The 13249-nt window shown below is 39.8% G+C and overlaps 2 protein-coding genes across 3 annotated transcripts in view; both read right to left on the reverse strand.

The window, feature by feature from the left end:
• The window catches only part of LOC145991733 (glutamate receptor 1-like), a 682690-nt gene that overhangs the window by 11966 nt on the left and 657475 nt on the right, over positions 1-13249 (reverse strand). The window lies entirely within an intron of this gene.
• On the reverse strand, positions 2065-12745 carry LOC145990949 (heterogeneous nuclear ribonucleoprotein L-like). Of its 2 annotated transcripts, none has more exons than XM_083126522.1 (2): positions 12474-12745; positions 2065-3343 (listed from the first exon to the last, which is right to left on the reverse strand). In XM_083126522.1, exon 2 carries the CDS (start codon positions 3334-3336, stop codon positions 2269-2271), a length of 1068 nt encoding a protein of 355 aa, XP_082982648.1. In that variant the 5' UTR covers positions 3337-3343; positions 12474-12745; the 3' UTR covers positions 2065-2268. The 2 variants fall into 2 exon arrangements, with proteins under 2 accessions (XP_082982648.1, XP_082982649.1); XM_083126523.1 differs by lacking the exon at positions 12474-12745 and adding an exon at positions 10572-10747.

Genomic DNA, 13249 nt, shown 5'->3' on the forward strand with positions numbered 1-13249 from the left:
GTTCGAGCATCAATTTATTTTCCATCATCATACATCCTGACCGTTGCGGACGGTTAAAGAGGTAGAAAAAGGGCGTAAAAGAAGGAAGATACAGAAAATAAATATATTGTGAAAACGTGTCAGTTACTGTTCCTTCGGTTTTATAAACGTAGGCCGTTTTCAGTTCCTGCTAGAGTTTCAAAACCAGTGATAACTATTTCAACAACGAAATACTATTGTGTGTGGTAAGCAATGACAGTGCACTAGGCTTGCAAGGTGTGTTGCGTATCGTAACCTGTTTTCGTGTACGTTCCTTCCCATGAAGCGAACAATTCACGATATTTACTAAGAATTTACTTGATTTACAGTGTGCTTCACATCAGCGCATATGCAATTTATCTTTTATTTATAATATAAATTTTATTTGCGTGTTCAAACTACCTAAACGCATACAGATACATTCGATCACCGTGCAAAATATTTTAAAATGCAATCTACACATTGGCATGATTTTTAAGCTGATACAAGACTAAACAGAACAGTAAATGATGCTGTTCATAATTTTCGTGTTTTCTTTTCTTCTGTACAGGTTGTTTCTCATATTTCTAAAATGACACCTTGGCGGATTTTCATTTTCGAATGTTACTTGAATTTGACGGAGAAATCAAGTGAGCAGAAATAAGCCAATAACAATTACAAAATGTATCCATGACAATCATTTTCTTTTAAAGTTTATAAAACAAATAGGAAAGTCTGTTATAAACATTGCAAAAGAAATTTAACATGAAATTTGAAAAAAAAACACCAATAAACTGCGATATTAACATTATGTATACTGATGGAAAAGCAATATCGAGTCTACAGCTTAACATCAATAAATATTATTCACGTATTCTAAGATTACAAAGAATAATATCTAGAGAGAAAGTACTATTAAATGCTCATCTCAGATAGCACGAAAGTTTGTGATAAGGTTACAAAAGCTTGCTTGTAGCTTATCAAAACCAGTTGGACATTGACAAGCTTGAATCAAGCTACCGGTTCGTAACTATCTATCTGGCTTGATGCAAGCCATTTCATGCTTGCAGCAAGCCTTTTCACTTTACATGAAATTCTTGTTTCAATCATGAAACGAACTCACTGTGCTAGTATATTGGCGTTGAACTAACTACATAAAGTAAAAACGGAGTAAAGAAAAAGATCTACAAAGTTCCATTTTCAAAACAAACACAGTGTGAAAGACCAAGTGTACAAATGAGTATTTGCAATACACAACTAACAATACCCTATAATTAAAGATACCATCAGTATTCACAATTAATTTACTTCTGCAGAAATTAAATTGAATTTGTTACAACGGAGGAATTATAATACGAAATAGTATTCTTCTATTTAAGCACCCGATGATATGTTTAGGTTGCCTTATGCATAATATAATATCATTTTCTATCAAGTCCAAGATCTTGTCTCTACAATTTTTGCTGCATTGACACCAAGGTGTATACAGTCCATCTGCGCTAGTCGTGAGCATCGATGCAAGTGCGCATGCGCTAACTGGAAGAGTTAAGTGGAAAAATAGGGGTGGCGGCTGCAAATGTAATGTGTGTTCCTCGATAACAGTCTTATGTCACTTTGATCAGAAATTCATACACATACAAAATAAGCGATAATGAACAATCGAACGCATACGAGAGAAATGCTAATTTGAAACTCACATTGTAATTTCATGCACGTTCCTACCAACTTCCCCCTTTCGCGTTTGAATTCTTCCACCCGAGCTATGCACGTTTCCTGCGGTCGAAGTATAGTGTATCTTCTTCACTACAAGTAGTCTCAGTTCAAAACGAGAGTTTCTCTCTAAAAGACCAATTCTCCGAAGAGAATACACGTCTTTATTTCTTCAGTTCTTTAATTCATAGAAATACACAATTACCATCATTATTTTCATTATGACTTACTTCAGTAGCATGTTTTTCGGGCCAGCAGAGGTGCTTTAGGTGCAATGAAGTAATCTACATTTCAATAGTTCCACGATTTATTTTACAAAAGCGCCTATTAACTATTACAATATTTTTAACAGCTCAGACTCAAGTAAACACATTTTAATTACTGTCATATTGTAGAGTTAAGTCTGAACTGGGTATAATTTTTCTTATTATGGAATTGAGACTAAACACCCACTCTCTTGGACACACAGTTCCATTTTTCATGCTTCCTCAACGGTTGCTGACTTTCAAGATGAAATGTACAGCTCCATGATATGTGAGAGTTTTCTAGGTGGATTCTGAATTAGATCGTGATAAGGGCCTCAAGAGTATCTCCAATGTTCGCAGCTGATGGGCTTCTGTCTGTTTTGAATGGGATTATCTTAATCGTTACGAGAGACTTGATTCCCGCATCTTCAAAAATCTTGCTCATCATGACTTCTGTGAGATTTGGTGGAGTGTTGAAGAAATGGAGGATCTTTGATGGGGGCTGAATTCGGCTATCGTCTGTTATTGCAGGACTAATGAATCTGTTGTTCTTATTTCCCACAAACCCCTTGAACGAAAGGGAACCATCTGGCAGTGGATATGATTGTAGAACCTCACTTACGAGTGGTTGCTTGTGAGGATTCACTTTTTGTACATTGAGTCCGTACGTGATCTTTACCAACTCCTCCTGTGGACCTTGAGGATTTGGGCCAATTTGTGGCAGGGTCGGTCCTAGAGTGGAGGGATATATCAGGTCGCGGCCATACAAGCCTCTCATCGGATATGTTTCTAATGGGTTATCATGTTCATTCTTGTAGTAGAATCCAGAACCATTCTGATAAGCGCCACAGCCGTCCTCAACACCACCTGGGTACAGTGGTTGGCCACGAAGCGAATGCTTGTAAAGCTTTGAACCTATTCGAAACCACGGTTTCGCGAAAAGTGGATAAGGACAACCTGGCCTTGGAGCTGGTTTTCCCAGCTTCAAGTTTGCGTAGTCCCAACTCTCATGGTCATCATTGTGAACGTTTAATTCTGGCAGCTTTGCGAATCTAATCTTCAAGGTACAGCATCCAGAATATATATCTGCTCCATTCAGTACCTCCTTTGCTTTCCTCGCCGGTTCAACGCAGTCAACTTCAACCATTGTTTGGATACCGATCTCTTTCAGCATCACTATTCGCAGCACCTTCAAACTGGGAGAATTGGTTAAATATACGGGATTGAAGATGGTGTACAGCACTATGTGAATAGGTATAATGTCTTCCGCTGACCTCTTTCTTCGCAGAATGTCTTGGTATTGGATTGTGTGGTTCCTACATGGACAGAATTCCAGTTCTGTTGCTACTTCGTTGATCATGGGGTCTTCACAATTCAACACCATGATGCAACTAGAGCGAAATGGATTGAAATCAAAATAATGCTCTTTAGTTAAAAGTTTTAAATGTTATATAGTTCCTAGTATATATAGGTATTTACTGGAGTTTTGCAAATAATAACAATTCTCTTATATCTAGCATTAGCCATTAATGTCTCCATTTAGTGTCATTTCGTATGCTTGTTTCTTGTCATAGAGACGTGTACTTTGATTGCAAAGATTGAATACTCTCTTTAGAGCAACTACGATCAATATTTCATTTCCAGAATAAAACGTGAGTTATAATAGTGTGTAAACAATGGACCTCCGGTGTTTTAATATCATTTCAAGAAACAGTTATGTTATATATTATGATCATCAGGTCATTGTTCCGTGCTTTCAATTAATCTCAAGTCTGTGCTTGTGATTTTTTATCCTAGTCATGTGAGTCTTGAGACCCATGTCTTTTGTAAACACAGCGTCAGTTCAAGATGAAGCACAAACTGTGGTTTGCTTTGCAGTGACAAAATACATAGTTATTGTCCAACGTAGTGTACCCCGTACCGGCTGAAGTGGTGTGGACCGTGAAGCATTGAGGTTCGTAAGGTGTTTTAATGTAACTTTCCCAGGCAGAGAGGAGCTCTCACCTCCTCCTCTTCATATCACACCTCTGTATTTCTTCTTCTGAGGTCATATAAAGGACGCAGTCTACTCCAAAACATGTCGTGATTTGCACCATTGCCAACGACATGCTTCAGCGCGCTTATGAGGTGAAGTACCGACTCTATATCCTTCGCGCCACTAACGGTAGTTATGTGGAAGTTTACTAATGTTTATAATTATGTTGAAAGAAACAGTTTCAGATGGTCTTCACAATAAAATTATTAAAACTCGTGTATTTTTATTTAATATCGTTTTTAAAGGAGGAGGTTTATCGATTATACCTTGTGCTATTGTGTAACGTTTGAAGAAGAAAACAAACTAATATAAATCAGCACCAACCAAGTTACAAACGGTTATGATACAAGGTCACACTCATGAAGAAGATGGAAAGAAGTTACCAAAGAGTTGCAGTTCCCAAACCTCATTTACTTTTCTTTTCTAAGAAAATTTGTTGGAGTATAATCTAAACGTTTTACTTATATGTTTCTATTGATAAATTTTCCTTTCCCTACAATTTGATTCAAAATTTCTCTCGCGAGGCTCTGGCGTCTGGACATACGGCCGGTGCGATCATCTGTGGGACTGTGTTGTCCTGTGTTTGTCCTTGTGTGTGTGCTGAGTGCCCATTTACAGACTGAGCTTTTATCATAGGTAAGGAGATTTCAGTCGTCACAGATAGTATAGTTTCAGTTCAGGTTTAGTAATGAATGATTTATTTATCGAGTTGTTGTTTAAGGTCTGCTTTATGTACAGTCAGGCTAATCGGGACTGGACCTACAGTTTAAAGTGGGATCCGAACCACTGTATGCCTTCACCGGGTATCGAACCAGGGACCCTCTTGATTATAAGGCGACGACATAGTAATGAATGAATGCATGTGTGTTAAAACTGAGTAAGGAAGTTTTTAACAGATATTTTATTTTATTTTTTGGGGCCCGTCCTAAATTTTGTTTCAATTAAGGGATGTATCCCTATATTACGTAATAGCCTATGTGCTGAAATGCCCGTAATACAGGGTGACGCATATTGTATCTACCAACTTGAAATGACAACTGTAAGACGGCGGGTGCTTGTAGTAACTCCATATGGTTATGAAATGAAAATATACACATAATCATTTAACACAGTGTATCATATGGACAATTCAGACATAAGAGCACCTTGAAAGTAATATTCTCTAAATGCCCTCCATCTGCTTGGAAGCACTGTTCGAGGGGATGCGGGAAGGCTTTCATAAGGCGCGTCTCAACATAAATAGGAGTTGTGAATCCCTGAAGATGAGAGCAATCTATGCCCTCGAAACGTTGGAAGCTAGCTCCAATTTAACCTGGCTGGTAATTACCCGATAACACTTGTGCGTCTCAACATGTCCTGTGGTATATCGTGTATTGCACGACGGTTGACGGTTCACAACACTACCCGTGGCTCTCACTGTCTAACCCGCCTCAGAATGCTGTGTGCGTCTGGAACATGTGCATAGCCCCGTGTAGTTCTCTGCACTTTTTGATACTCGGTGCAGTGCAGCTGTATCCAGTGTCAGGGTGGTGCAAGGAAATTACGTTCATCCAACTAGATGGAAAGCGCTGTTCAAGTTCAGAAGATTCAATAAATGCCTGTCTGCTGCTTAAAACGGTCATTTGATCAGTTAGCACTCACCACGTGACCATACACCACACATACACCGCTCCGGAACGTAGTGCAAACGGTGCAGACACCAAAGACTACTTGACTCCAAATCAACGAACTGGACGTGCAAGCAAATAGACGCTTCGGTGCAAACAGAGTCAAAAAGTGCAGCGAACTGGACGGGGCTAAGGTTCCGCCTCAGTGCCCGATGCTTGTTTGAACGAAGGCTTCCATCGCCGCAATCCACGTCTGCACCATCCAACGCTCCAGCTCCATGGTATACTAATTGCCTGACCAGCTCTCCATGGATGCAGGTATGCCACATATGCACACCTGCATTCTGACAGGGTAGCAAACTCAAATTGGTAGATACAATGTGAACCACCCTGTATAATCAATCTATCAAAATTTCGCTCAAATTCTCCACAAGTATAGGTATGTATGAAACAGTAGCGTATACTGAGTCTAAAGGCTGGGCTATCTGACTATGTCACGTGGTCTTAGGCTATGAATAGAAATAAATTTACCAACTCCTAAGAAATCAGTTTGCCAACTCCTAAGAAATCAGTTTGCCAACTCCTAAGAAATCAGGTTGCCAACTAATAAGAAATCAGGTTGCCAACTCATAGGAAATCAGGTTGCCAACTCATAAGAAATCAGGTTGCCAACTCCAGAATCAGCATCTTCATCTCACTGATATGAATAACATTATTTACAATTTCCGATTGATTTTTCTCCTGTATTTTATTCTCTAGACTTCAGGCTTCGCAGATAGCCTAGAATATACGCTCCTGGTATGAAACACCAAACCATGTAACTCATATGGCTACAGTATGAGAATACTAAAGTGTACAAATGGACATCAGTGAGACCTCGATCGACAAGTTTAGAGGAATGACGGAGAGGCCTGCAAAAAACTCCGATGAAACAAAAGAGTGTTTTTTTTTAGATCCTGATATCCGTCTGTCTCCACGCCGCAGCTGCAGTGAACAGGTCACTACTTTTACGACTCAACATTCTCAAAGTTCGAACCCTTCCACCCAATGCTCGTCAAGCAACTCCTCAACAATCGATACCAAAAGACACAGTATCCAAGGGACGTCGGCGGCGCTCCTAAAGGAGTTGGAATTTCGGCGGGGGTCATATTTCTGGGCAAATGTCCACCTTCTGGGTTTCCCAGCCTCCATTCTGATTGGACCTAAAATCATCTTGGCCATAAAGCTTTTTTTTTTTCGTCCCTCCGCTTTTCCCCCACTGCGCGTCGCTATATCCGACCACCGACGCTCATAATTCTATCTCGAGTTTTACGACGAATGTAAAGTTAATCTGGAAACAAGGCTGTATGGATTCAGTGGCTGATGAAGAAAGATGAGGGGCTAGATAGTAGGGAATGGTTGGGGAGGGGGGAGAGATGCAGACCCAGCATCCAGATGTGCCAGTATTTGGTTTCCGCTCATCAGCTGCATTGAAGTTCACTGCTTGCTGTTGTTGACCGAACTATATTTACAGTACAATGTTAAAAGAGATGCGTGTTCGGGAGCAAGATCGTATGTTTTCGGTTTCTCCCTCCCCCTCAGCCAATTAAGGCGGATGTTGGGATGGTACCCTCAATGAAGGTTGCGACTGTTTCTTCCCGATTCTATATTTCCACATCCCCATCGGAGTTAGTCTAATGAGATACATTAATTAAATCAATAAATCACGTAATGTGACATTCGTTACTAAATGCAGCAATACGACTGGTAAGATTGGTAAATTTGAAACAAAAAAAACAGTATTCTCATATTACGACGTCACTTCTGTTACGACATAATTCTGTAATTCCCTCTAATGGTTATTGAGTAACCTGTAAGTTTCTTCCCCGTTGCTGAAAGATGGGAGTTATTTCACTTAGATTATGATGCATGATGATTCAAAGATGCATGCTTTTTGTGCGATTTGGACAAGTGTAATTCCAAAACGATTTCTCGAGATTATTATTGTTATTATCTGATTCAGTATTTTCTTACTAAGTATAAATTATATCAAACTAACATAAGCGGAAACAGGATTTAGTAGTGACTGAGAGAAAACGTTTCTCGTAGTGAATATTCGTATGATATTTTATCCTGTGTCTGAGATGTCCTCAGAGTTTCCTTGTTCTTCGTGAAAGAAGTAAAGGTAAAATATTGAATGGATGAAGAAGTTAAAATTTTGAGGTGCGTTGGTACATATGGTCATTTTATACCCTTCAAAGTAAACGAGGAAAAATTATTTGATTTAAAATTCTTGCTTTAAATTTTTAAAAAAGCTAGTTCAAAAGTGCCCCTTTAAAAGGTCAAAAGTGCAAGGTTGTGAAGGGTCCTGCACGCGATATACACAACACATTAAAAAGGTAAGGAGGTACTAAAAATTTCCTCAGAACCAGCGTAAAGGTCTGCTCTTCTCAGAAAGCTGAAAACGTTTCTTGAAACACTGACATCTCCTCACAACATGAATGATGGATCAGTTGGGAAGATTAACCACGGAAATCACTGTAAACAAAATGGTGTTATAGCGACATAGGCAGAGGTCTCAGGAGGTCCACACCACATGTTGGTCAACTCGTAACCTAAATAGTGTTAAAATAATACAGATAAGTCTTCTTAACATCACTAGGTTAGAGTTTACCAAATTCTGGCGTGGATCCCCTGGGATCACTGTCTGTGTCGCTATAACACCGGTGTCTGTTTAGTGTAAGTTTAGTCAAGGAACTGCATATCGACTGTTGTTATTAGTTTTGTATAACGGGGTGGCAATTCATAAAAACACATTAATATAATGTTCTCCTCTTATCGACAAATTAATATTATATTGTCCCACACAGTGGAACGAACTTTGGTGTTGGTGTAAACCTAACACTAAAGGCACCAACGTCAAATTTCTGTGACTTGGCTCCTTTTATGTACAGCATCCATAATACAGAGTAATTAAATATTTTAAATTTATTTTTGAAGTTTTGAAAATAGCGTCTTCAGCTGTATCTGATGTCACACGCTGGTCCATTCCAGCTAGATCCGAACCACTGTGCCTCCATCAGGTATCAAACCCTGGAACTCTTGATTACAAGGCGACAACGTTCTCACTACACTATTTGGGAGTCCCCACCGACATTTTATGTGCGTATTTCGGTATTTTCTTCTTGGGCCGGATTTTGATATTTCATCCTACAAATTTTGAAATGAGGATGGATAGAAAACTCATCAAAAATTATATAGGTTATATTTGCATTTTAAAAAAAAGTTTAGCATATTTATGAATATTTCAGTTGTTTTAGTGTCTGAAGAACATCTTCTAAAATAATATTACTACTACTTTTGGAAAAGGAAAATTCGAGCAGTATGTTGTTACCAGAATATATCTCTGCCAAGTGTAAATTTGTACGTCGCATATTCTGACTTGGTTGTCCTTTTTCTACAAAAAACAAATTTGAATGGCGGCTTAGGATTCAGTACTCCTAATATACCCCTCGCTACGAGTCCTGGTCCATTCGAATTCCACCGAAAAGACATGCTAGAAGAGGATTACGTTAATAACCAGAGGCGTATATTCGGGGATATCTAGGCTATCTGCAAAGCCCAGACTCAGTGAATAAAACACAGAAAAAATATCTATCAGAAAATGTGCATAAAATTGTTCATTTCAATAAGAAGGATAAGAACCCGATATCTTATGAGTTGGAAACATTGCCCGCTTTCATTGAATTCGCGAGACGGCTGACCCAGCGCCGGCGGGCAACTCCAACGGGGGTGACGGGCAAGCGTGACAGGGCTACCACAAAGATCACCCGATCAATGTTGAAAACCAATTTTTCCCAGCATGTAATTTCCCCAGGATAGGGAAATGGTGGAGCCAAACTGTTACAGGAGAGAGAACAGGGTTGCATATGGAGGGGGAAAACCCTCTGAACTTCCTCAACAGTCTGTGTCAATGTTGCAAACCAATTTTTCCCAGCATGGAATTTCCCCAGGAATGAGGAATTTTGATGCCAAATTATCGCAGGCAAGGGGAAAGTAACGTGTGCCATATGGCAGGGACAAGAACATCATTGAACGCTTGCAGAGGAGTTGAAAAATAGGTCGTTGACCTTCAAACAACTAGAGATACAGTGGGGAATAGAAAATTGTTGTCTGAGCAGGAATGGTTTATGAGTGCATCTAAAAATTACCGAAATGACAAGGACCAATTCTAGTCTAGATCGCGTCGAGTTGTCTTGGTGCGTAGAAATTATTTAGAGGCATCGTGTGAATACAGTAGTGAGTAGATTGTATTCTTGTGAATGATATGTGCTGTGTTGTGTAGTGAACTGAAACGAGGGACATAATTAACAAGCTGTCTATTCGGCTTACGAATGACGATAAGCTTCAAATCGTTGTGGATTTTTCTTGTATGTCCACTTTATGAACAGATAAGCTAATGGGGATCGGACCTACAGTTAAAGTGGTATCTAAACCACCATGTATCGAACCCGAGAACCCTTAGAGTCAAGACAACGACGGTACCACTGCGCCAACAAGGAGTACCCGAACTTAAAATCGTGAAAATAGGTAGGTTAAAATTTTATTTTTATTCTCGTATATAGGCCTACATAATATTTCACAATATGGGCCTCTTATTTATGCAAATAAAAATGAAATTCTTGAAATCCTTTCCTTACTGACAGAGTACATTTCCATGTTTTATTTATGAGCTGTATATTTTTAATCACAGAGGCACATTACTTCAACTCGCCACCCCAAATAAGTTTAAAAAAAACACCCCCACCAGCAATTTTTTGTCCATTCGAACACTATGTTTTGGTGCGAGAGCCCAGGTTATTAACCCAGTATACGCCACTGTCAATAACACTTATTCAGAGATTATAACTTCCCAAATCCTCATCACAATAAGGTTAAAGTCATGGCATTGGTCTGGAAGACTGGAGGGAATGGGGAAAATGCAGTGACGTCACTTACTACGTAATTTAATCCGGATCCTCGAGGCCATCGAGTGCCCTGACCGCGCGACGAGTTACTGGCTTTCCGGGATCTGGCTCCGCCAGCAACTGGTAAACCACCTTAGCGATTCCGCAGAGGATAACAAGCAGCCCAATGAACCAGAGCACCAAAAGCATGCTCTAGGAAGCACTCGAAGGATTGGTGCAAGGTTCTGTTACCAAGCGACAGTCTTCGCACTGTTGAATAGCTATCGCTGCGTCTATTGTTGTAACCGAATCGTTGCTATGAGGAGAAGGAATGGTCGATTGATCTTTCGTCTCTTTGCACTCTTCCGTGTAAAGGTTCTGTGGTTGTCTACGGATTTCGTTAGACGGGTCAATGAAGCAGGTTCACCAATGGGCATTCCCTCTACATGTCCATAGAGAATTCTTTTCAATGGTTACATGTTCTGAAATACCAGATGCTTCGTCAACGATTTCATTTTGCAAGCACAATTGTAGCCCAAGGTGCACCCTTTGGTGAATGACGTCATGAAAAGAACCAGAAAACCAAACATAACAAGTCTAACCAGTGTTTGGAAAGTTACATGTTATGCTATGTTTTTCTTTCGAATTTTAATTTGCGTCGCTTTTCTGCCACTTTAGCTAACAGCGACGATGAATATGAGTGATGATATGATTAAATTGATGAAGGGACATTCACACACAACACCCATGTCCAGGACAGGAATATAACCCAGGACTTCGGGCGTCGCAGCGGAGGTCGCCGAGAATGAGGTGATGACATGTTGAAATTGATGAAGGGACACTTACAAAGCATACACAAAACCCAAGCTGGGATTCGAACCCGGGACCACTGGTAAAGTTTACGTAAGTAACTGAGTTACAGTTACTGGTAATTGAAAAATTACTATAAAGCCCGCATCACACGGAACTGGATTTCCAGTAGGTATGCCCTAGTTGGCGCTGGACTGACTACCAATTTGCTAGTTTTCGCCACACACGATACTTATCAGCGTACTTGTCGATAGACTTTTGTTCCCATACGAGGGAAGTTGTAATGGCGACGCGTGAGACGTAAACAATGTATCACTTCACATTTTTAAAAGCCGATAACTATTCAACCGAGAGGAATAACGTTACGTATAAAACGTTACTAGGTACAAAACAATGGCGCTGCTAAAATACATACTTTACAACGTTTACTGTACACGTATGGAAGAATATTTTAGTTATTTTAAATGTAAACAATGTGCGCTCAGCATAGATGATGTAACTCAACGCCCCTTTCATGCTGTACGTTATACATTGCTGGAGTAACACTCGGAAACCACAGACAAAAACGCTCCTTTACACACTCACACATTACCTTCACATGGCGAAACTTTACTCTGATTTGCTGTTCCACAGAATCCAGTCGATGAAAGCAAGTAGCAATTAGAACATGTCCTATTCCTTCAAACCAGTCAAGCAGTCAGCCAGGTGGCCATGATTGCTACCTAGAAATCCAGTTCTGTGTGATAGGGGCTTAAGTTACTTTTACAGTTGAGGACTAGAAGTGAAAAACGTTGTAAGTGCCAAAAGCGAAAGTGTTGGGAAATCACATCGTTCAGTACATCAGCCAGTAAAAACGTTCACACTAGTGACCTCCTTACACGTCCTTTGAACTACTTAGAGGGCTACCAGTCACATTTCATGTTTACCACATGATAAAACATGGCACATTTCACAGTTTAAATTGGAAAACTGTGTTTGAATTATTGTGGCACTTACAGCGTTTACCAATTTTAGTCTTCAGTTACTTTCCGCTGGAAATTTTCTTGCAAACAATTTACACACAACCAGTGATCGTATTTTTTTAATTTTTGGAATTCAAGAAATCTCACTTGCAACTACCTTATCTAAAAACGCCACTACTTACGTCCAGGTGCAGAATGCCTATTGCAAAACACTACATAAGACTCATTTCAGCGAACTGCTCTCCCTCTGTTTCTCAATGTCCTGCCACACAGAGCTCTTGTCTCCTGAGGAACGGCAAAACTGTATAGCCTTAGCCGATCCGTAGAATATGATAGACGCGCAGCACACCACTATAAACGCGGTTAGATTGAACGCCACGATTGCCGTAACGGGTATGAATATCAATGTTGCCACTGGCAAACCTAATATCACTATGAGTACGAGTAGGATCCAGTCGCTAGCTTTAATTCTGCTGGCTGGGTATGTATCCATGCCCGGTACTCTTTTCAGCCAGCTGTGTCTAGGCAACGTTTACGTGTTTGTTGGCGAACGGGAAAGGCGAAACCATTTCGTTGAAATATACGAGGGTTGACCTCAATCTGCTCACTATCGGCATATTTTATTGTATTAAGGCGCGGAATTTGAAACAAGTATATGGTACTAGTGAATAACCTACGACTGGCTTTATGTAGATGAGAACCAATTGTCAATAGAAGTTTCGGATTACAAGATCATCTTGAGAATTGTACTGATATATGGGTTATCTTAATTCAAATACAAAACCGGATACAACTTTCATTGATGTTCGCACTTGATACATAACAATTAGTACAATATTCTTCAAAGGTCTTCATTTCTAGTTGATCACTTTTGTCACTATTCATTGCGTCGACATCATCAGTATTTGCCTTTCCATTTGCTGCTACTTCTGGGATGTGATGTTCTGTTCTTGTTTCG

Source organism: Lepisma saccharinum, chromosome 8 (assembly GCF_977018435.1).
Source record: "Lepisma saccharinum chromosome 8, izLepSacc3.1, whole genome shotgun sequence".
Classification (NCBI taxonomy): Eukaryota; Metazoa; Arthropoda; class Insecta; order Zygentoma; family Lepismatidae; genus Lepisma; species Lepisma saccharinum.

Coding starts and splice junctions, on each gene's coding strand:
- LOC145990949 (XM_083126522.1), bottom strand. CDS start 3,336: ATGGTGTTGAATTGTGAAGACCCCATGATCAACGAAGTAGCAACAGAA.